At 45.8% G+C, this 23230-nt stretch overlaps 1 protein-coding gene across 9 annotated transcripts in view; it reads left to right on the forward strand.

Annotated features, from left to right (window-relative positions):
• Nucleotides 1-18332, forward strand: part of LOC135512789 (adhesion G protein-coupled receptor L2-like) — a 129713-nt gene extending 111381 nt beyond the window's left edge. For 2 of the 9 annotated variants that reach the window (XM_064935168.1, XM_064935178.1), the window contains 6 exons: nucleotides 1493-1584; nucleotides 4093-4261; nucleotides 4785-4913; nucleotides 5670-5769; nucleotides 10601-10729; nucleotides 16259-18332. In XM_064935168.1, the coding sequence (XP_064791240.1) occupies nucleotides 1493-1584; nucleotides 4093-4261; nucleotides 4785-4913; nucleotides 5670-5769; nucleotides 10601-10729; nucleotides 16259-17154 (1515 nt within the window). In that variant the 3' untranslated portion in view covers nucleotides 17155-18332. Of the gene's footprint in view, nucleotides 1-1492; nucleotides 1585-4092; nucleotides 4262-4784; nucleotides 4930-5669; nucleotides 5770-10600; nucleotides 10730-15593; nucleotides 15648-16258 lie in introns of those variants that run through there. The other 7 variants (XM_064935187.1, XM_064935196.1, XM_064935203.1 and 4 more) reach the window with 5 other exon arrangements.
• Nucleotides 18333-23230: the final 4898 nt, after the last annotated feature.

Consider the following 23230-nt stretch of genomic DNA (forward strand, 5'->3'; position numbering starts at 1 on the left):
CTCTCCTTCTATCCCTCTCTCTGTCTCTCCTTCTATCCCTGTCTCTCTCCCTCTATCCCTCTCTCTGTCCCTTTATCCCCCTCTCTCTCCCTCTATCCCTCTCTCTGTCTCTCCCTCTATCCCTCTCTCTCTCCTTCTATCCCTCTCTCTGTCTCTCCCTCTATCCCTCTCTCTCTCCTTCTATCCCTCTCTCTGTCTCTACCTCTATCCCTCTCTGTCTCTCCTTCTATCCCTCTCTCTCTCCCTCCTTCTATCCCTCTCTCTCTCCCTCAATCCCTCTCTCTGTCTCTCTCTCTCTCTCTACCTCTATACCTCTCTCTACCTCTATCTCTCCCCTCTCTCTCTACCTCTATCCCTCTCTCTACCTCTATCTCTCCCTCTCTCTCTCTACCTCTATCCCTCTCTCTCTCTCTACCTCTATACCTCTCTCTCTCTCTCTCTCTACTTCTATACCTCTCTCTACCTCTCTCTCTACCTCTCTCTCTCTCTCTACCTCTATCCCTCTCTCTACCTCTGCCCTCTCCCTCTTCCACCTCACGTTATTGGTTTCTATTTGAAAAGGATGTATATAGCAACGGCTCTATATTGGCCTGGTATATTCATGTTTTAGAGTGAGATTATATACTGAACAGCTTTCATAAAATTCAGCCCTCAAGTATATTGTATTTGATCATCTTGGGACAGTATCTCTGCTAGATCAAAGGGCTTTGTATTCCTTCCAAGCCAGGCAGTTTTTGTCATTTATTTTCCTTCATAGAGAATGTTGTAATAACTGAAAATGCTAAATATATAGAAGTATAAAAAGATAGAATATTTACTGAACAATTGTTTTCAGTGAGGTTTTAATGTCCCATATCCCTCCTTCCCCTGGTGGCGGTGGGCCTCCCTGTGCTTACAGACAAACATCCTGAAGTCATGGAAACCTTTCTGAATGTATAGCTTAGAATATGGAGCTGTTTTTCCTGGCTCCAGACCTTTGTTTCTAAAATATGGCGTTCTGGTCTCTCTCTCGTTCTCTGTTCTGTTTTTGCTGTATTAGATGAACATTCCCTGTGATGAGTAATAACATGTGTTTGGCACCATCCTGCTTGGCCAAGGCCTGAGGTGTGGTGCGTTACGTCAGTCATTGGAGTGGGAAGGGGCATTCGAGGCACTTTATCATAGCCAGTGTTAGTGGAGCTGGAGACCAAAGCTACGCTACATCCTCTCTATTCTCACATTTGGGAGTCTGTTTTAAAGATTGAACGTTTCATATCCCTCCTGGTATAACACAATAATGTTGATGTGTTGTTATTATATGATCTCAGTGAGTCACTAAACATGTCGGCGACATGCTGCTTGTTAAATGTATTTGCCTATTTGTGTACGAACCACCCTGGTTTGGGTCTAAATTACCATGAAATGTAGGCGGCGTGCATTGCTGCTCATACCAGGAAATGAATGCCGTGCTCCAGTGTGGCGTGTTGACCTCGCTGTGCCTCTGTTTTGACAGCTCAATCTCATCTTCCTGTTGGTGACCATGTACAAGATGGTGAAGCACTCCACTTCTATGAAACCCGACTCGACCCGGCTGGGCGGTATCAGGTGAGAGGGGGTTCTGAGGTCACTCTGGAGATGATGTGAAGGCTGATACTACTGGTTTTGTGTCAGCTCAGTTTTAAGTGAGAAACCAATGTGTTGCTGTCCTGTTCCCAGCCATGGTGTTGTGTGATATTGAATGGTTTATTTGGTGTATTTGACCTTAGAATTACATCTCAATAACCCATAACTGGAGTGGACAAATCTTTTCCTTTCAGATTTGATTTCTTTCCTCAGGTGTTATTTTCTGGGGGGCTTCGTGTTTATGAGGGCAGTGTTTGCACTATGCGGAGGTTACATTGCCTCTTTCATTTCTTCATAACTGCATCCCTGAACTCTTGTATCAGTTGCTCCTGTGGTCGTTTACAGGTTCCACTGGAACACTGGCTTAAACATGAATGGCTCGCATGGCTCTTAGATGAATGTGCGGGGTGGAGGAACTGGAGTTGGACCCACGTCTTTATTCAAACAGCCTGTCGTTCCAGGGAATTGGATAAAAGAAGAGTCTAAGAGTCTAAAAGCAGAGAAATCGTTGAATTGACCTCTATCAAGCTGTCCTGGTTAAGAATGTAGTTTAAAGAGGGTCTACTTTCAAAGATAGTAGGCTCATTCAAACAAATCATTCAAAGGATGCAAAACTCATTAAACTGTCATTAATTGGAGTCTAATCGACCAATTATTTACTCCTGCAAAGTTAAATTTGTAACTTTCCACAAGACTTTGAAATAATAAGTCAATTGAGGATTGAAAAGCATAAAGAGCCAGAATACCCACACCCAAAATACCATCAAATAATGAACAATGTACACACTGACACAAAAGCGCAACTAATCTGTAGCATCTCTCGCTATTTCGGGTTTGTATTGTCTTTTGTCTCTCTGAAAGTCAAAAGACGTGGTGTCTGGTTTTCACTAGTCTCCTTTTCTCTCTTTTTCTCTCTTCCGTGGAGGCTCAGTCCTTTTCTGCTGTGTATCGATGGCTCCCGTTGCCAGCCGTTGCCATTGGAACTTACCGTTGGCTATCTGATTCTCTTTGGGCTTTCCTGGAACCTCATGTGAGAAACATGCTGTGTTTGCGGTTTCTGTTTAGCCAACCAACCCTGAGAAGAAACAGGGAAACATAGTTTGACTGTGTCAGAGGACCTCAATTCATTCCAAATCTACGTATCAGCATTTATGGGTGGTACTCTATGTACACTGAACCTAAATATAAACGCAACATGTAAAGTGTTGGTTTCATGAGCTGAAATAAAAGATCCCCGAATTGTTCCTTATGCACAAAAAGCTTATTTCTCTAAAATGTTTGTGCACAATTTTTTTACATCCCTGTTAGTGAGCATTTCTCCTTTGCCAAGATAATCCATCCACCTGACAGGTGTGGCATATCAATAAGCTGATGAAACATTCATCATTACACAGGTGCACCTTGTGCTGGGGGCAATAAAAGCCAACTCGAAAATGTGACGTTTTGTCACACAACACAATAACACAGATGTCTCAAGTTTTGAGGGAGCGTGCAATTGGCATGCTGACTGCAGGAATATCCACCAGAGCTGTTGCCAGAGAATTTAATCTTAATTGCTCTACCAGAAGCCGCCCCCAACATTGTTTTAGAGAATTGGCAGTACATCCAACCGACCTCACAACCGCAGACCATGTGTATAGCGACGTGTGGGCGAGCGGTTTGCTGATGTCAATGCTGTGAACAGAGTGCCCCATGGTGGAGTTATGGTATGGGCAGGTATAAGCTACAGACAACGAACACAATTGTGTTTTATCGATGGCAATTTGAATGCACAGAGATACCGTGACAAGATCCTGAGGCCCATTGTCGTGCCATTCATCCACCGCCATCACCACATGTTTCAGCATGATAATGCAGATAATTCACGTCCCCATGTCACAAGGATCTGTACACCTTTCCTGGAAGCTGAAAATGTCCCAGTTCTTCCATGGTCTGCATACTCAGCAGACATGTCACATATTGAGCATGTTTGGGATGCTCTGGATCGACGTGTTCCAGGTCCCACCAATATCCAGAAACTTCCCACAGCGATTGAAGAGGAGTGGGACAACATTCCACAGGCCAAAATCAACAACCTGAAGAACTCTATGCGAAGGAGATGTGTCGCGCCGCATGAAGCAAATAGTGGTCGGTTTTCTGATCCACGCCCCTACTTTAAAAAAAAAAAGTGACCAACAGATGCATATCTGTCTTCCCAGTCATGTGAAATCAATAGATTAGGACCTAATTTATTTATTTAAATTGACTGATTTCCTTATGTGAACTGTAACTCAGTAAAATGTTTGAAATTGTTGCATATTGCGTTTATATTTTTGTTCAGTGTATAGACATGTCCAGAAGGAGGAGTACTAACACGGCCCCCTTCTCTCCCCACAGAACAAATCCTTAGGAACCGAACAGAGAGCAACTTCAAATGAATGAAAGATGAAATCAAGGCAGCCGCTTCAGTTATTATTAATGATTGTGATCAATATTGTTTGTGTGTTTCAGATCCTGGGTGCTCGGAGCATTCACCCTGCTCTTTCTCCTGGGCCTGACCTGGTCCTTTGGTCTGTTCTTCCTCAACGAGTCCTCCGTTGTCATGGCGTACCTCTTCACCATCTTCAACACTCTGCAAGGGATGTTCATCTTTATCTTTCACTGCCTCCTCCAGAAAAAGGTTTTAATGCCAATGGCCTATATAAAGATAATGCTGCAGACTCTAACAAGCACTGCATTTTGTACGTCAATGTTTGAATACAAGACAAGCTTTCCTCACCAGAAGTGGGAAATAACCTTTCTAATGACCAGTTTCCCAAAGAAATAAGATTACTGTATGTATCTATGTGTACTTAAGTCCAAGGCAAAATATATGCTTCTCATTTCAATGTCTGCTGTCTCTTGACATTTAAGACTATCTCTGATATTAGCTCTGCTTCTATGTCATATTTTCCCCCCTGGAAACCCCCCTCTGTATGGGATTTGAATGTGTCATCATGGCGGACGTGATAGGCCTATCTCCAGAGACACGCCATTTGAACTGCTGCTGTCGGCTTGGTGGCATTTGATAAAGATATGGATTTTGTGGCTTTGTTGGAAAGCTTTCCTCTCTATATCGCTCTCTGGAGTCGACTGTCACTGTTGTGGTGTCTCTGAGCTCACTGTGTCTCTGTCGCTCTGCCCTGATCCTGTGCCCGCTGCAGGTCCGTAAAGAGTACAGCAAATGCTTCCGCCAGTCCCAGTGCTGCGGAGGTCTGCCTTCTGAAGGGTCCCACAGCTCGGCCAAGACGGCCACGTCTCGATCCACCGCACGCTACTCCTCCGCCACACAGGTACAGTACATACTAGGTACGGTACAGCAGCGGGAAGTTGGATTACAAATACTCTTTTTTTCTATCCTTTCTTTCTATGGAGGTGGAAACGAGGCTTCTTCTTCTAGTCTTTCTCCTGTTGCATGCTAGCACGCCAAGGACCAGCATGAACACTTGAATATACCTCCTCTCAACCCTTTCTTTTTTTTTATTGAGAGCAGTACTCTAGTACACTTCAGTAACTGTATTTGCCCAGAGAGAAATTGTTTTGCGGCATAGGAGGGAAAGGCCAGTCGTGGTCTTTCTCTCCTGTTGCATGCTAACACATAGAGGGAAGAGTCTGTATTGAGTTAAAGGTGGTCGTTCTGATCCTCTTGTGTGAAGTTGCCTTCTCTCTTTCCACTGAGGGTGAAAGGGAGAGCCCACGCCTTGTTCTCCTGCTGCATGCTAGAATACAGAGGGAACAGGGAAGGATACCAGCGTTGAAGATTGAAGTTGCGTCTGAAATGGCACCCTATTCCCTATTTTGTGTACTACTTTTGACAAGAGTCCTATGGGCCCTGGTCAAAAGTAGTGCACCATATAGGGAATAGGGTGTCATTTCGCATGCATTCATTTTGTTTTGGAGGTTGTTCTTGTAATCCATTGTGTTTGCTTGCTGCCTTCACAGAGCATTTTTCCTGTGGTCTTGTTCTGTTGCATGATAGCATGTAAAGGGAAGTGACATCAGTGTTTAAGGTTATTCTAATATGTGTGTTGTTGTTTACCCCCTAAAAGAGTCGTATCAGGAGGATGTGGAACGACACAGTGAGGAAGCAGTCCGAATCCTCCTTCATCTCCGGAGACATCAACAGCACCTCCACCCTGAACCACCAGGGTAAGACTGGCCCCTCTGTCTCTATCTACACATGTTATGTTCTCTCCGTTATGGGCCCTTGAATAGACAACAAGTGCCTGAATAAATATGGCAGATGCAGAATTTATTTTTATGTATTTAACCTTTTATTTAACAAGTCAATGATGATGCTGTTCATTCAAGGAGGCAGCTTTGTGGTAAAATGATAAATGTTTACTCAATATTGCTAGTGTCTGTCCTTATTACAAAAAAACATAAACAACAAATAAAATACAGGTTATTCAGCAGCAAGTAAACAAATACACGCTAAACAAATGTTTTATGACGACTCAAAGTTCACGTCAATGTGTCTTTTGGTGGTCGATCTGCACAGCTGCTACTTGTTGGATGAGAGAAGTGTTACATTGCTACTTAGTCTGGCTTCAAGTGGCAGTGATGAGAAGCTGGTGTTGTGTGTTCAACTCTGGGCGACCCTGACTGACTGGCTACAGGGGCTCTGCTGGCTGTGCACTGACTCATCCTGGTCTCCTGATGATTTTCAGCCATGAGACAGAGAGAGACTGCGAAAGAGAGAGAGAGCGAGCGAGAGAGAGACAGGGAGAGAGAGAGACAGGGAGAGAGAGAGACAGGGAGAGAGAGAGACAGGGAGAGAGAGAGAGAGAGAGAGAGAGAGAGAGAGAGAGACAGGGAAAGAGAGCGAGAGAGACAGGGAAAGAGAGAGAGAGCGAGAGAGACAGGGAAAGAGAGAGAGAGCGAGAGAGACAGGGAAAGAGAGAGAGAGCGAGAGAGACAGGGAGAGAGACAGGGAGAGAGAGAGAGCGAGAGAGAGAGAGCGAGAGAGACAGGGAGAGAGAGAGAGAGAGAGAGCGAGAGAGACAGGGAGAGAGAGAGAGAGCGAGAGAGACGGAGAGAGAGAGCGAGAGAGACAGGGAGAGAGCGAGCGAGAGAGACAGGGAGAGAGCGAGCGAGAGAGACAGGGAGAGAGCGAGCGAGAGAGACAGGGAGAGAGCGAGCGAGAGAGACAGGGAGAGAGCGAGCGAGAGAGACAGGGAGAGAGACAGGGAGAGAGCGAGGGAGAGAGCGAGCGAGAGAGCGAGCGAGAGAGACAGGGAGAGAGCGAGCGAGAGAGACAGGGAGAGAGCGCGCGAGAGAGACAGGGAGAGATCGCGCGAGAGAGACAGGGAGAGAGCGCGCGAGAGAGACAGGGAGAGAGCGCGCGAGAGAGACAGGGAGAGAGCGCGAGAGAGACAGGGAGAGAGCGCGAGAGAGACAGGGAGAGAGCGAGAGAGAGAGAGAGAGAGAGAGAGAGAGCGCGAGAGAGAGAGGGAGAAAGAGAGAGAGGGGCGCGAGAGAGACAGGGAGAGAGAGAGAGAGAGCGAGAGAGACAGGGAGAGAGAGAGCGAGAGAGACAGGGAGAGAGAGCGAGAGAGACAGGGAGAGAGAGAGCGAGAGAGACAGGGAGAGAGAGAGCGAGAGAGACAGGGAGAGAGAGAGCGAGAGAGACAGGGAGAGAGCGAGCGAGAGAGACAGGGAGAGAGCGAGCGAGAGAGACAGGGAGAGAGCGAGCGAGAGAGACAGGGAGAGAGCGAGCGAGAGAGACAGGGAGAGAGCGAGCGAGAGAGACAGGGAGAGAGCGAGCGAGAGAGACAGGGAGAGAGCGAGCGAGAGAGACAGGGAGAGAGCGAGCGAGAGAGACAGGGAGAGAGCGAGCGAGAGAGACAGGGAGAGAGCGAGCGAGAGAGACAGGGAGAGAGCGAGCGAGAGAGACAGGGAGAGAGCGAGCGAGAGAGACAGGGAGAGAGCGAGCGAGAGAGACAGGGAGAGAGCGCGCGAGAGAGACAGGGAGAGAGCGCGCGAGAGAGACAGGGAGAGAGCGCGCGAGAGAGACAGGGAGAGAGCGAGCGAGAGAGACAGGGAGAGAGCGCGCGAGAGAGACAGGGAGAGAGCGCGCGAGAGAGACAGGGAGAGAGCGCGCGAGAGAGACAGGGAGAGAGACAGGCAGGGAGAGAGACAGGCAGGGAGAGAGACAGGCAGGGAGAGAGACAGGCAGGGAGAGAGACAGGCAGGGAGAGAGACAGGGAGAGAGAGCTGGGAGAGAGAGCGCGTGTGAGAGGGAGAGAGAGAGAGAGAGAAAGAGAGCAGGCGAGAGAGCGCGAGAGAAAGAGAGCAGGCGAGAGAGCGCGAGAGAAAGAGAGCAGGCGAGAGAGCGCGAGAGAAAGAGAGCAGGCGAGAGAGCGCGAGAGAAAGAGAGCAGGCGAGAGAGCGCGAGAGAAAGAGAGCAGGCGAGAGAGCGCGAGAGAAAGAGAGCAGGCGAGAGAGCGCGAGAAAGAGAGCAGGTGAGAGAGAAAGAGTGCAGGCGAGAGAGCGTGAGAGCAGGTGAGAGAGAGAGAGAGCGAGACAGACAGACAGACTTGGGAGAGAAAGACAAACAGACAGAGGGGGGAGATGGAGAGAGACTGACAGAGAGAATAAGAAAGAGGAGAGGTAGAGGGGAAAGAGAGACAGAGGACAGAGGAAGAGAGTGAGGGCGAGGTCACAGAGAGGCTTAACATGATACAGCTCAGACTTCCACTGTAAAATAGATTTTAACTTCTGTCCCCCTTATCAGTGCCAGCATTAAGCTCCCTTAATCACCACTGATAAGAAATGAGATATTGTTTTCAATGACTGGACATTGCTATTATACATTATACTTATAGGTAGATGCATTATGGACACTTCCATTATGTGGGAGCCCAGTGATGTCAATAGATACCGGTGTGTAGTCCCCACATTATCAGTTTGATTGTATAGTCTATACAGTCCACTGACTCTAGACTGTAAAGTGGCATGTTTTATATGACTACTGTAATCATACCGGAAGAGATGGAGACCTGCACACTGTAAAATAAAATACAAAGTTTAAAAAATAAGGAATAATCTAAAACTGAGGCTTGAATGCAAAATAAATATGTTTATAAAAACATCATGGTGCCCAGAAAACCATCTATTCCAGTATACTTCTTTTGATTCCTAGGCACCTGGAACAGACACTATTCAGTTGTAAAGATCTTCAAAGAGTGCAGATGGCCTCTTATCATTACTGAAATCATACGGAATATTTTGACTCCCACTTTAAAATGTAGTCCCTACAGTAGTATTTACTTCTTAGTCAAGTATTTGTTTAACAGAGAAAGTACTTGCCAATGTTTTTGGTACGTGTTTGCTTGGTACTTTCTGGTGGTACGGAATGTGGCTTTGTTTATAGCGACTCACTTGTTGCGGACAATATTGCTTGCTGTTCTGTGAAATTAAATCTGGAGAATATGATGTGTAGACATGATTTAAACATCAACTACCCAGCCTGTTGCATTTACTGAAGAAGCACACTGCTGCAAACCCTATACTGGTGGTACTTTTTACTCTGACCTCTTTCTCTTCATCTCCTCTTCCCTTATTTACTCTCCTGCCTTGTCTTTTAAATATAATCAGATACTAGTGTTTCTCCTCCCTCACTCACATCCTCTCTCCCGCTTTCACTCTGTCTCCCTCTCTCACTCACTGTCTGTCTCCCTCTCTCACTCACTGTCTCCCTCCCTCTCTCACTCACTGTCTGTCTCCCTCCCTCTCTCACTCACTGTCTGTCTCCCTCCCTCTCTCACTCACTGTCTCCCTCCCTTTCTCACTCACTGTCTCCCTCCCTCTCTCACTCACTGTCTCCCTCCCTCTCTCACTCACTGTCTCCCTCCCTCTCTCACTCACTGTCTCCCTCCCTCTCTCACTCACTGTCTCCCTCCCTCTCTCACTCACTGTCTCCCTCTCTCACTCTCTCACTCACTGTCTCCCTGTCTCACTCACTGTCTCCCTCCCTCTCTCACTCTGTCTCCCTCACTGTCTCCCTCCCTCCCTCTCTCACTCTGTCTCCCTCCCTCTCTCACTCACTGTCTCCCTCCCTCTCTCACTCAGTGTCTCCCTCCCTCTCTCACTGTCTCCCTCCCTCTCTCACTCACTGTCTCCCTCCCTCTCTCACTCACTGTCTCCCTCTCTCACTGTCTCACTCACTGTCTCCCTCTCTCACTCACTATCTCCCTCCCTCTCTCACTGTCTCCCTCTCTCACTGTCTCCCTCTCTCACTGTCTCACTCACTGTCTCCCTCCCTCTCTCACTCACTGTCTCCCTCCCTCTCTCACTCACTGTCTCCCTCCCTCTCTCACTCACTGTCTCCCTCCCTCTCTCACTCACTGTCTCCCTCCCTCACTCTCTCACTCACTGTCTCCCTGTCTCACTCACTGTCTCCCTCCCTCTCTCACTCTGTCTCCCTCACTGTCTCCCTCCCTCCCTCCCTCTCTCACTCTGTCTCCCTCCCTCTCTCACTCACTGTCTCCCTCCCTCTCTCACTCACTGTCTCCCTCCCTCTCTCACTCACTGTCTCCCTCCCTCTCTCACTCACTGTCTCCCTCCCTCTCTCACTCACTGTCTCCCTCCCTCTCTCACTGTCTCCCTCCCTCTCTCACTCACTGTCTCCCTCCCTCTCTCACTCACTGTCTCCCTCTCTCACTGTCTCACTCACTGTCTCCCTCTCTCACTCACTGTCTCCCTCCCTCTCTCACTGTCTCCCTCTCTCACTGTCTCCCTCTCTCACTGTCTCACTCACTGTCTCCCTCCCTCTCTCACTCACTGTCTCCCTCCCTCTCTCACTTTGTCTCCCTCCCTCTCTCACTCACTGTCTCCCTCCCTCTCTCACTCACTGCCGTTCTTACAGGGTTGACTGACAACTACTTCTTAACATACCCTCTCTCCCCCTTTCTCCTCTCTTTCTCACTATCCTGCCTCGTCTTTCCTCCCTCCCTCACTCTTTCCTTCCTTCTTACAGGAATGACTGGCAACTACCTCCTAACTAACCCTCTGCTCCGAGCCCACGACCCTAACAACCCCTATAACAACCTGCTGGCTGAGACGGTGGTGTGCAACGCCCCCTCCCCTCCGGCATTTCACCCACCAGGTGCATGGTGACCTCTAACCTGTCTCCCTATGTTGATCTGTCTTTCTCTGTGTCTGAAATGGAACCATATTCCCTGTGTGGTGTGTTACCTTGATAAGTTTGACTCTAGTCAAAATGAGTGCACTATATAGGGAATTGGGTGCCTTGTGGACACACTTTGTTTTATTTTAGTGTGTGTTTGAAACTAATTGTAATAGCAGTTGTTTGTGGGGTTGTGGCCCCTACACAGCTGTGTTGAGAAGTCTTGCTGTCGATTGTAGGGTTGCCCTTCCTCTCCTCTCTCCTCTCATTACCACGGATCTTTATTTCATTGTTATCTAGTATACAAGCTGTGCTTTGTAACACCCAACCAGATGCGGTTGAGAAAGGTCAGTGCTATCTTATCAAGACTACTCCAACAGTCATTTATTGGAAATCAGATGCATTTATTCCGTTTATATATTATATCTTATTATTTACCATTCTCCTCCTACACCTGTTGATGCTACATTTATAGCAGGTTCAGTGGCATTATAAAAAAAGGATGTCTTGACTACAAACCCTGATCCCCGTTTGATTTGAATTTTGTCAGTGTCTGTGTAGCGTGAACCAGATACGCTCTCTATCAGACTAAAGGAGGAAGCCCAATAAAAAAACACAGGAGTACAAGACGCAGTGCAGGCAGAATTATACCCCTCAGATATGCAGAGGCATTTGATGATGAAAGAGGAGAGGGTGGAAGGAAAGGAGGCAGCACCAGGATGAATGTGTGGAGGGAGGGAAGAGAAGGATACAGGAGAACATACAGAAACTGTAGTCTCCAATTTCGCTCGCTTCACACTGAGAACACTTAAGGCAAATCGTCTGCCTTTTTCTCTGGAGGTTGGAAAGAGTTCGGAACCTACCATGAACAGACTGTCACAGAAATCAGACATTTCATGTTATCGCTGCTATTTCATTACAATCAATATACCAATGACCATAATCAAAACACCACAAATGTATCTAGAATCTACAAATAGCCCCACGCCACGTGCAAAGCAAACAATGCTTTTGAGACATTAAAATGCACAGTCATCATAGGTAATTACAGTATAAGATAACTTATTCTAGTTGAGCGGTGGTAATTAATTAACAGTGACAGAGTCTAATTAACAGGTTATTGTATGCGTCAGTGTGATCATCCCATGACCTGCCAAAGCACATCATCAGCCAGGCCTCTCTACAGGCCTGGCTGAATCGTGGAAATACATGAAAGACACAGCCAATCATAAGGGAGATGGTCCACATACCTGCATCCTCAAACACGACAGATACTATCATTAATGACTCACAGTTAAAGAAAATGAAAGCACTCAAACATTATTAATGACTAACAGTTGAAAGACATGAAACACTTAGGAATGGACCTCAATAGATGTTCACTGGTTTGGGTGTAACTTCCTAACAGACAGATGTCAAGTAGTGTTATACGTGGTGATGGGGGGGAATGTATACAGTTACATATCGGGAAATTATTTTTGACGATATGTTGCATCGTATCATTTTGACAATATTGCAGTATTATTTTTGTGCTACTTGGCTGTACCTGCAGCTGAACTGATCAGAACGTGTTGTTTTCTCATGTCTCTCTGGTCCCTCTGCAGCAGACATATGGGGAGGAATATGTTTGGAATATCGATTCGCAATGAAATCGCAGTCTGACATTGCAATACATATAGAATCGTGAGAATCGCAATAGATATCGTATCGGCACTAAGTATCGTGATAATATCGTATTGTGAAGTCCCTGGCAATTCCCAGGCCTGGGTATATAATGGTGAATCACCCAGCAATCGGTAAGCTGCTCTGACAGCTGACGCTTAAAGTTAGAAAGGGAGATGTAAGTCTCCAACTTCAGTGATTTTTGCAATTCGTTCCAGTCATTGGCAGCAGGGAACTGGAAGGAAAGGCGGCCAAAGTAGGTATTGGGGATGACCAGTGAAATATACCTGCTGGAGCTCGTGCTACGGGTGGGTGTTGCTATGGTGTCCACTGAGCTGAGATAAGGCGGCGCTTTACCTAGCAAAGACTTATAGATGACCTGGAGCCAGTGGATTTGGCGACGAATATGAAGCCAACGAGATCATACAGGTCGCAGTGGTGGGTAGTATATGGGGCTTTGGTGACAAAACGGATGGCACTGTGATAGACTGCATCCAATTAGTTGACTAGAGTGTTGGAGGCTATTTTGTAAATGACATCGCCAAAGTCAAGGATCGGCCGGATAGTCAGTTTTACGAGGGTATGTCTGGCAGCATGAGTGAAGGAGGCTTTGTTGCGAAATAGGAAGCCGATTCTAGATTTAATTTTGGATTGGAGATGTGGGTCTGGAAGGAGAGTTTACAGTCTAACCAGACACCCAGGTTTTTATAGTTGTCCACATATTCTAAGTCAGAACCGTCCAGAGTAGTGATGCTCAGCGCGCGGCAATCGGTTGAAGATCATGCATTTCGTTTTACTAGCATTTAAGAGCAGTTGGAGGCCACGGAAGGAGTGTTGTATGGCATTGAAGCTAGTTTGGAGGTTAGTTAACACAGTGTCCAAAGACGGGCCAGATGTATACAGAATGGTGTTCTCTGCATAGAGGTGGATCAGAGAATCACCAGCAGCAAGAGTGACATCATTGATATATACAGAGAAAAGAGTCGGCCCGAGAATTGAACCCTGTGGCACCCCCATAGAGACTGACAGAGGTCCGGACAACAGGCCCTCCGATTTGACACACTGAACTCTATCTGAGAAGTAGTTAGTGATCCAGGCGAGGCAGTCATTAGAGAAACCAAGGCTGTTGAGTCTGCCGATAAGAATGCGATGATTGACCGAGTCGAAAGCCTTGGCAAGGTCGATGAAGACGGCTGCACAGTACTCTCTTTTATCGATGGCTGTTATGATATTGTTTAGGACCTTGAGCGTGGCTGAGGTGCACCCGTGACCAGCTCGTAAACCGGAATGCATAGCGAAGAAGGTACGGTGGGATTCGAAATGGTCAGTGATCTGTTTGTTCACTTGACTTTCGAAGACATTAGAAAGTCAGGACAGGATGGATATAGGTCTGTAACAGTTTGGATCTAGAGTGTCTCCCCCTTTGAAGAGGGGGATGACCGCAGCAGGTTTCCAATCTTTATGAATCTCAGACGATATGAGAGGTTGAACAGACTAGTAATAGGGGTTGCAACAATGGCGGCAGATAATTTTAGGAAGAGAGGGTCCAGATTGTCTAGACCAGCTGATTAGTAGAGGTCCAGATTTTGCAGCTCTATCAGAACATCAGCTGTCTGGATTTGGGTGAAGGTTTTTCTGCTCTTTTGCACACCAGCATTTCTACCAGCATTTCTACTTGCACATCCTCATCTGCACATCTATCATGCCAGTGTTAATTGCTACATTGTAATTACTTCACCACTATGGCCTATTTATTGCCTTACCTCCTTACTTCATTTCCACACACTGTATACTGATTTTTATATTGTGTTATTGACTGTACGTTTGTTTATTCCATGTGTAACTCTGTGTTGTTGTTTGTGTCGCACTGCTTTGCTTTATCTTGGCCAGGTCGCAGTTGTAAATGAGAACTTGTTCTCAACTGGCTTACCTGGTTAAATAAAGGAGAAATAGAAAATAAATAAAAAAGTGTAAAGTATTGAAGAGGCTCAAGTTGAAAATGTTAGCTTATTCCTAATGTGTCCTGCTGTAGTCGTTATAGATGATCCTCCCCATCCTGAAGGATCAACATGGCTTCTATGAAGCGTATTAATACAAAGGTAATACAGTGCAGATGTTAATTTGCTGCAGTAACGGTAAAGAGAACGTCTTGGGCGAATCTCCGTTGGAATCTTTCCCAGAATGCAGATGTCTGGCTCTGGCGGTGTCCAGTTAAATTCTGTTCACATCACTTACCCCTCTCCCTGTAGAATATCTGTCTGCGTTAAAATGACTCTCCATGCTTAAACAAATGCAGATCCTGCCGTGGGGCTGTTTTCACGCCATTTCTGTCTTTTTTTTCCCGAACCCCTTTCTTTGCCCTCACACTCCTCCCCCACCCCTCCCTTCCTGTTCCCTCCTTTCACTCTTTAAAACAAATCTTTGATGTCTGTTTTTACACTCTTTCCTCCCTACTAAAGAGAGAAAGAGACGGTCCTTATCTCCACGGCAGTGTGTGTCACAGCCCAGCTCCAATTGTATTCCTCCATCTCACAGTCAGGTCTATTCAGACTCATTTAACTGAAATCTAAAACTTCAATCTCCCCCCTTTCGCGGAGCTTGAAGCGAGGCAGTCACTAACTGCCAAAATACGGCTCTTTTTTTCATCCTCTTCCCTTACTCATTTAGACTGATCCTCCTATTCCAAAGTCTTCTTCATCTTCCGCCGACATTCTTCTAGCCAATCTTTGAGCTTCACAAGAGGTTATCAATGTGATCTATTGTGTACAAAGTATTTCCTTCCCATCTGGGAGAAGTAGATAGATAGAAACCTGTTAAATCAAATCATCCCTCAATCACATTCTAAGCAGAAAGAGAGAGATAGTAATGATATGATAGTGTACTTGCCATTTTAGACTGTAAAGAGGCTGTGATTGCTTGCTGCTGAAACCCCTCCACCTGCCAAGTCCTGGATTCAGTTGTTCTCAGGATTGTTTCTCTAGAGCTTCCTCAAATGTTTCACATTATTTTCACATGAATCTGTAAATTCGAGTTAAATCGTTAACTTTTTAAGGGGACCCAAATCTGAGCGGGGCCGACTGAATCCAGGCCTCCTTCCTCTTTTGTCTTATTTCAGTGATTTTCTTGTTTTTTTATGCCGCAATAAAAAGCATATGTTTTACTTTTTTTTGTTGCATATCAGCAGTTCTTAGGCCAGATAGCCTGAGCAGACACACTTGATGTGAGTGGTGGCAAAGTGAGTCATTGCACCGTGCCTGTGTCGTGGTTGTGTGTGTGTGTGTGTGGGGGGGGCTGTGCTTGTGTGGCCCCAGTTGGTGAACAAGGTGGCCCTGCGTCTGTGTTTCCACATTACTCCTTCTTTTTTTTTTAAGGCTGGAATGAATGTTTTATTCATTGTCTCTTTTCTACCTCCACCTCCCCCACAGTATTTCTTTCTCTCATAACCTGTGCTATGATATGTTGATCTTGCTATGTTGTTGCTACCTGGCTAGCTACATTATCAGTGTGTTGTTGCTGGATGTGTAATGTTTCTTTTTTTTCCCTTTCTCATTTGTCGAATATTGTTCAGGATAACTTCAGTATTGGCTATGATAATGTCAGACATGATGATGCAAAATGGAAACAGACATGATAGATAATGATTTAAAATTTGAACCTCTTGAACTGTATATTATGTATAAATATGAAAATTTGAACATAAAAATCGAGTTAGCAACTATTGAAAACACTTAACAGTGAAGTGTCCTGAGCAGTATCAAACTGTATTGTATTGATTTGTAATTTAATATTGATTTATAAACCGTGCTTTGGTGATATCTAATCCAGGTGTCGTACCTCTCGTTGCAGGGCAGCACTCTCTGACCCACAGCAAGGACATCAGTGCCATGGACACCCTCCCCCTCAATGGAAACTTTAACAACTGCTATTCCCTGCGTGACCATGACGATGACTATGAGGACGTTGTGGGCGGGGGTGTGGTCGGGGGCGTGGTCTGCGGCCCAGGGGACCTGGGGGGCCTCAGCCTGGACGACGCTGCCTTTGAGAAGATGATCATCTCTGAGCTGGTTCACAACAACCTGAGGCCCCGCGGGCCCCCTAAGGGCCACAACCCCCACCGGGATAGCAGGGAGAGGGACAGGGACCGGGACCCTCCCCAGACCAGGGTGACTGGGGACAGGGATAGGGATGGTGGGGGTGGAAGCGGCAGCGAGGATGATGCCATAGTGAACGACCGTGCTGAGGCTTCGTCCCCCCAGAGAGGTAGTATAGTCGGGGTAATTGGAGGAGGTCACCCTACCCTGGAGTTGCTGCTGCACCCCCACCATAAAGAGGCGTTAGAGGCCCCCCTCCTACCCCAGAGGACTCACTCCCTGCTCTACAGCGCCCACAAGGCCCCCAGGAGGGCTGTGGAGGGGCCTGGGGGCCACGGCTCAAAGACAGTGGGGGCGATGGAGGACAGGGACTCCCAGTACACCAGCATGCCCAACCTGAGAGACTCCCCCTCGGCCTCACCCTACCCCCCCGATGAAGCCGACGACCTGTCCCCTTCCCCCAGGAGTGAGGAGGAGGACCTGTACCATAAGAGCATGCCTGAGCTGGTCGATGGGCCCCAGCCCCTGTCTTATTACCACATACACCGGGGCACCAGCGATGGGTGCATTGTGCCCCCCAGCGCTGAGGACTGTGAACCTGAGGGACAGGGCCCCCAGGATGGACAGATGCAGCTCATTACCAGCCTCTGAGCAGGTGGATGGAGGAAGGAGAGGAAGCACCTCTCTGGTGTTTTTGCACAGGTTTGAACATATGTATGTGTGTGTGGGCTTTGGTTGATGTCAAGACTATTGCCAGCCCTCACCGGTCCTCCTCCTGGTCCTCCTCTGCACTCCCAATGACCCGTCAGAGCAAGAAGTGAAATGTTTGTGGCTGGTAGGCAGGAGATGGATGGCTTATTCACACATACACTCGGTCACATACAAATGTCCTTTGGACAAGAACTGCTCCGCTCTGCTGTGGGACTACAGAGAAGGAAATGCACAGACTACTCAATGTGTCAGAGAGTAGTCTGTCTGGCGCCATCCCTGTCCAGCTTGCATTTGTATTATATGGAAGAAGAAGAAAAAAATATGGTTTCAAACTCCAGGTTTAGAACTTTAGGAACACTGGGGAAGTCTTTCTGGAGGGGTTTCCAGTATGAGGATCTGTTGAGTCATTCCACTCCAGAACCGAGAGTCATTTCACTCCACATTGAGGAATGTCAAATGAAGAACCACTAATTCAGACTCAGGCATTATATTTTCTCTATTGCACATTTAACTGTTGTCAGAGTAACAGCTAAATAAAATATATTTTGCTGTACCACAGTGTAAAAAAGAAAGAAAAGAATACAAATGTTGTGGCAACCAATTATACAACCTTTCAATGTTGAGGAGATTGTCCTCAAAACAGGTTGCTCAAACGGTGCAAATGTCTTTTTTCCTCTCACTTGACACGTTGTAGTATGTTTGAACATAAAATATATATACTTTTTTGAAAATCTCATAAGAAACAATACTCACATCTCCGCTTGTGAAGTGCTTTTTGCTTTCATGAATGAAGAGTTTTGGCAGTAATATTTGTTGTTAACACCATGCCATGCACAGATTTGGAGTGAATTGGATCCTTGTGTAATTTATTTTACTTGAAAGAAAATAAAAACATTTGTGTCAATGCGATATTTCAAGCATATTACGAGCATATTTCCGCCTTTGACATTAATTTATTAACTGAATTATTGAAAATTTGAAAAATAAAAATGTTTGGGTAGTGCGACTTTCAGCACAGTTTAGATTAAGTTCATTTATTTTGTAAGTGCCCATTGTCAGCTGATATAAAAATTCAACTCTTGTTTGATATCAAATAAATGTGAGATTTTTTTCTTGTTTGCAATGGCTCACTGTTACTTTTCTTTCATGTCCAGACATGGAGCAAGATGAGAGCTAAGCTTCTGTTTAGACCTGTAGTCATGGAAAGAAATGTCAACAGGAGAGTTATCTGATTGATCCTGCTCAATAACTTTCATTCAAATATTATTGCCTAGTAAGGTCTTCCAGCCCGTAGGTCTTGCTTCAAGCTGACCACCCAGCTGTTCTTAGTAGACAACGTACGTCTGCTCAGTTCTGCATTTAACTGTGACATACACTTCATTAGACCATGTGAGATGCCAATGCTCTGTCAGACGTTGGAGTGGGAGAGAGGAGTGGGGGCCATGGCCAAGGCAGGGCAGAGAGGAGCAGAGCTGCTAAGTCCACCATGGCTCCCTGCCGCGGTGTTTGAATGTCAGCCTCTCCGTTTACACAGAGCTATCCAGATCCAACAGGCCCCGGCCGGGAGACACTGAACCAGTCTGTTATATTATTTGGAAACTTGGCTTTGTGTTCACTTCAGTTGTAATGAAAATCAGATGAAACGCAAAGCTGATGACCAGGGTCCAGGACCATAAATACAGTACAAGCAGGCTCTCTTGGACTCGCAGTTCAGTTGGAAAGGAGTGGATCTTGTCTTGTCAGGATTTCTCAAAAAACAACCCCTAAAGTCTTGGGAGAGAAGGGAGGCCCATATTTTTCATTCATCATTATTTTTGCCTGAGCTACGAACACATATAGAGGATTCTGACACAAAATAGTCACCGTCACATCTTGGACCCTGTCGTGTTGTTACTGGTGTTAGAAAGGGGGATTTGATTGTGTGCCACTGATTTAGATGTTTACGATAAAGCTACCTCTTAAAGGGATACTTCAGGATTTTGGCAATGAAGCCCTTTATCTACTTCCCCAGAGTCAGATGAACTCGTGGATACCATTTTTATTTCTCTGCGTGCGGTTTGAAGTTGCTTACTAGCGCAATTGGTAACTACCGTTAGAGCAATGACACAAAGTCTATGGGTATCTGCTAACGTGCTAGCAGATACCCATAGATGTCCAGTCATTGTGCTAATGCTAGCTAGTTGGCTTGCAAAACTGCCTCTAACTTCCTTCATACTATATACAGAGACAGAAATGGTATCCATAAGTTCATCTGACTCTGGGGAAGTTGAAGGGCTTCATTGCCAAAATCCCGAAGTATCCCTTTTAAGAGGTAGCTTTATCATAAACTGTTAAATCAGTGGCACACAATCAAATCCCCCTTTCTAAAACCAGTAACAACATGACAGGGTCCAAGATGTGACTGTGTCTATTTTGTGTCAGAATCCTCTATATGTGTTCGTAGCTCAGGCAAAAATAATGATGAATGAAAAATATGTGCCTCCTTTCTCTCCCAAGACTTTAGGTAATTTTGTTGTTGCATGATGCATATATATTGGTTCATTATCGCTAAGTAATCTGTCTGTTATATTAGCTTTCTTGCCTTATCATCTTCAAGAGAAGTGCATTGTAATACCGTCCAATATACTGGTGATCATGTTCTTTCCCCATGATGAGTGGGAGGCGGGATAATACTATAATATACTCTGAGGAGGGGGAGGGGTTAGGGAGCAACTTCATTCCCTATTGGAACACAGTCACATGCCATTGATAAAAGAACACACACCCTCAATGTCACCATTCACCTTCCTAGCCATCAAGCTTTCCAACTGGGCATTACTTTGGGTTACACTATGATACAGCATATCAATGATGACCCTCTTCGTGTCCAAATGAAGGCACAATGAGCCGGAGTCCAAGCAGACATTCCAGTGTTTTCATGTGTTTCTGTTTGATGTTGCACCCACTAGTGATTTGGACATTATTTTGTGTCCACCTTCCAAATACATCAAACAAGATGTTTCATTGAAACTCAGATCACAGACCCTGTATTCCAAGATGTAGTGTGTTTGTCTGCATCTGCACCCTAAATGTGTTACAAAAGAAATCTGATTTGACCTTTTCACCCTGGTTTTACTGGGAGGGGGGCGGGGGGGAAGACACAGATAAAACGGTCATATTAGACTGAAAAGGTGTTCTTGCGGACAAATGTTTATGTTAGTGGGGGATAGCAATCTTGAGCCAAAGCGGGAACTATGCATAATTACATTAGTACATCCACAAAGCAGGAGTATTCTATTTCCTCAGGGCCCCTGTAAATGCACAGCTTACATTCCTCTACATTTCACTCTGCAGCAGAAAGATAAAGAGCATCTGAATGTGGCTGTGCATCATTCTCCCACCCTGCCACCACACTGCCACGGCATTCTGCATCTACTTGTGGCGTATTCTGCATTACAACTTGCATATGTACTGGGGGTATTGGATTGGATTGTATTGGGCTATTGGATTTCATTGGGGGTTATTGGATTGTATTGGTGGTATTGGGCTATTGGATTGTATTGGTGGTATTGGGCTATTGGATTGTACTGGGGGTATTGGATTGGATTGTATTGGGCTATTGGATTTCATTGGGGGTTATTGGATTTCATTGGGGGTATTGGATTGTATTGGTGGTATTGGGCTATTGGGTTGTATTGGTGGTATTGGGCTATTGGATTGTACTGGGGGGATTGGATTGGATTGGATTGGGCTATTGGATTTCATTGGGGGTTATTGGATTTCATTGGGGGTATTGTATTGTATTGGTGGTATTGGACTATTGGATTGTATTGGGGCTATTGGATTTTATTGGGGCTATTGGATTGTATTAGGGGTATTGGATTGTATTGGGGCTATTGGATTGGCATTATTATTTTTTATCTGATTGAACAAAGAAATGCATGGTCTGGACAAAATCCAGCTCCCACGCTCTGTCCTACTGATTAAAGTAAACGTCATTAAGTAATTATAACATTATTGAATCATACCCAGCCTGTTTCTATGCCCGGTAACCTAAGAATAGTGTTATGTTATGTGTCTTGGTGTTATTTCATCCTCCGCTCATGCACAGCTTTTATGAAGTAGCTTTTGTTCATTTGAATTGTATATTGCTGCTTCAACAATACTGTAACCAAGGCTATAGACATTCTAAAAGAGAGAAACATGTGAGACAGGGAGAAAGAGAGAGAGAGAAACAGAGAGATAGGGGTGAAAAGAGAGAGAAACAGAGAGATAGGGATGAAAAGAGAGAGAGAAACAGAGATATAGGGGTGAAAGGAGAGAGAGAGAAACAGAGACAGGGGGAAAGAGAGAGAGAGAAACAGAGACAGGGAGAAAGAGAGAGAGAGAGAAACAGAGACAGGGAGAAAGATTCATAGAGAAACAGAGAGATGGGGTGAAAAGAGAGAAATAGAGAGATAGGGGTGAAAAGAAAGAGAGAAACAGAGAGACAGGGGGAAAGAGAGAGAGAGAAACAGGGAGAAATATTCATAGAGAAACAGAGAGACAGAAACCGAGAGATAGGGGTGAAAAGATAGAGAAACAGAGAGACCAGGAGAAAGAGAGAGAGAGAAACAGAGAGACAGGGAGAAAGATTCATAGAGAAACAGAGAGACAGAAACAGAGAGATAGGGGTGAAAAGAGAGCGAGAGAAACAGAGAAATAGGGGGAAAGATTCATAGAGAAACATGAGACCAGGAGAGAGAGAGACAGAGAGCCAGAGAGAGAAACTTGAGAGCGAGAGAGAGGGATACAGAGAGAGTGAGAAGGAGAGGGAGATGGTAGACAGAACAGGATGTTAGACTTCTACACTGAAGCCTATTATAGGAGATTATGGCTGTTATGGTTTAGGACAAAGTACACAAGAGGCCTCATCAAATCCACATCTGAAAAGGCGTGATATCATTTTGAGTGAGTATGTAACTGCCAAAATAATGGAAACACTTGAGTAAATGAGGGATGCAAGGTATATTGAAAGCAAGTGCTTCCACACAGGTGTGGTCTTGAGTTAATTAAGCAATTAACATCCCATCATGCTTCGGGTCATGTATAAAAATGCTGAGCATGCCATTATTTTGAGTAACATGGTAATGCCTCCATAGGATGACAATTCCCCCATCCACAGGGCACGAGTGGTCACTGAACGCTTTGATGAGCATGAAAACTATTTAAATAATATCAGTCTCAGTCATCAGATCTCAATCCAATTGAACTTTTATGGGAGATTCTGGAGCGACGCCTGAGTCAGCGTTTTCCACCACCATCAACAAAACACCAAATGATGGAATTTCTCATGGAAGAATGGTGTCGCATCCCTCCTATAGAGTTCCAGACACTTGTAGAATCTATGCCAAGGAGCATTGAAGCTGTTTGTGTATGTATGTGTGTGTGTGTGGGTGTGGGTGTGGGTGTGTGTGTGTGTGTGTGTACATGTGCATAGGCCTATGTGTATGCGTGAGCCTGTTTGTCCATTGTGTCATCTGTCAAAAACCATCCCAGTTTGAGCACAATACAATTGGAAAACTGTCAGTTCTCATATGAAACACTTCCACTGACTTAGAAACAGGTCTACAGTTACCTGTCACACGCATTACTCTGTAAACCACTGCACTGGGGTTTTTGTTAGGCTCTCCCGCTACTGTGTGTGTGTGTGTGTGTGTGTGTGTGTGTGTGTGTGTGTGTGTGTGTGTGTGTGTGTGTGTGTGTGTGTGTGTGTGTGCGTGTGCGTGTGTGTGCGTGTGTGTGTGTTGAGCTTTCTCCATGCTGTGTGTGTGTGTGCGTGTGCGTGTTGGGCTTTCTCCATGCTGTGTGTGTGTGTGTGCGTGTGTGTGCGTGTTGGGCTTTCTCCATGCTGTGTGTGTGCGTGTGTGTGCGTGTTGGGCTTTCTCCATGCTGTGTGTGTGCGTGTTGGGCTTTCTCCATGCTGTGTGTGTGTGTGTGTGTGCGTGTTGGGCTTTCTCCATGCTGTGTGTGTGCGTGTGCGTGTTGGGCTTTCTCC

The sequence above is a fragment of the Oncorhynchus masou genome, chromosome 3, assembly GCF_036934945.1.
Source record: "Oncorhynchus masou masou isolate Uvic2021 chromosome 3, UVic_Omas_1.1, whole genome shotgun sequence".
NCBI lineage: Eukaryota > Metazoa > Chordata > Actinopteri > Salmoniformes > Salmonidae > Oncorhynchus > Oncorhynchus masou.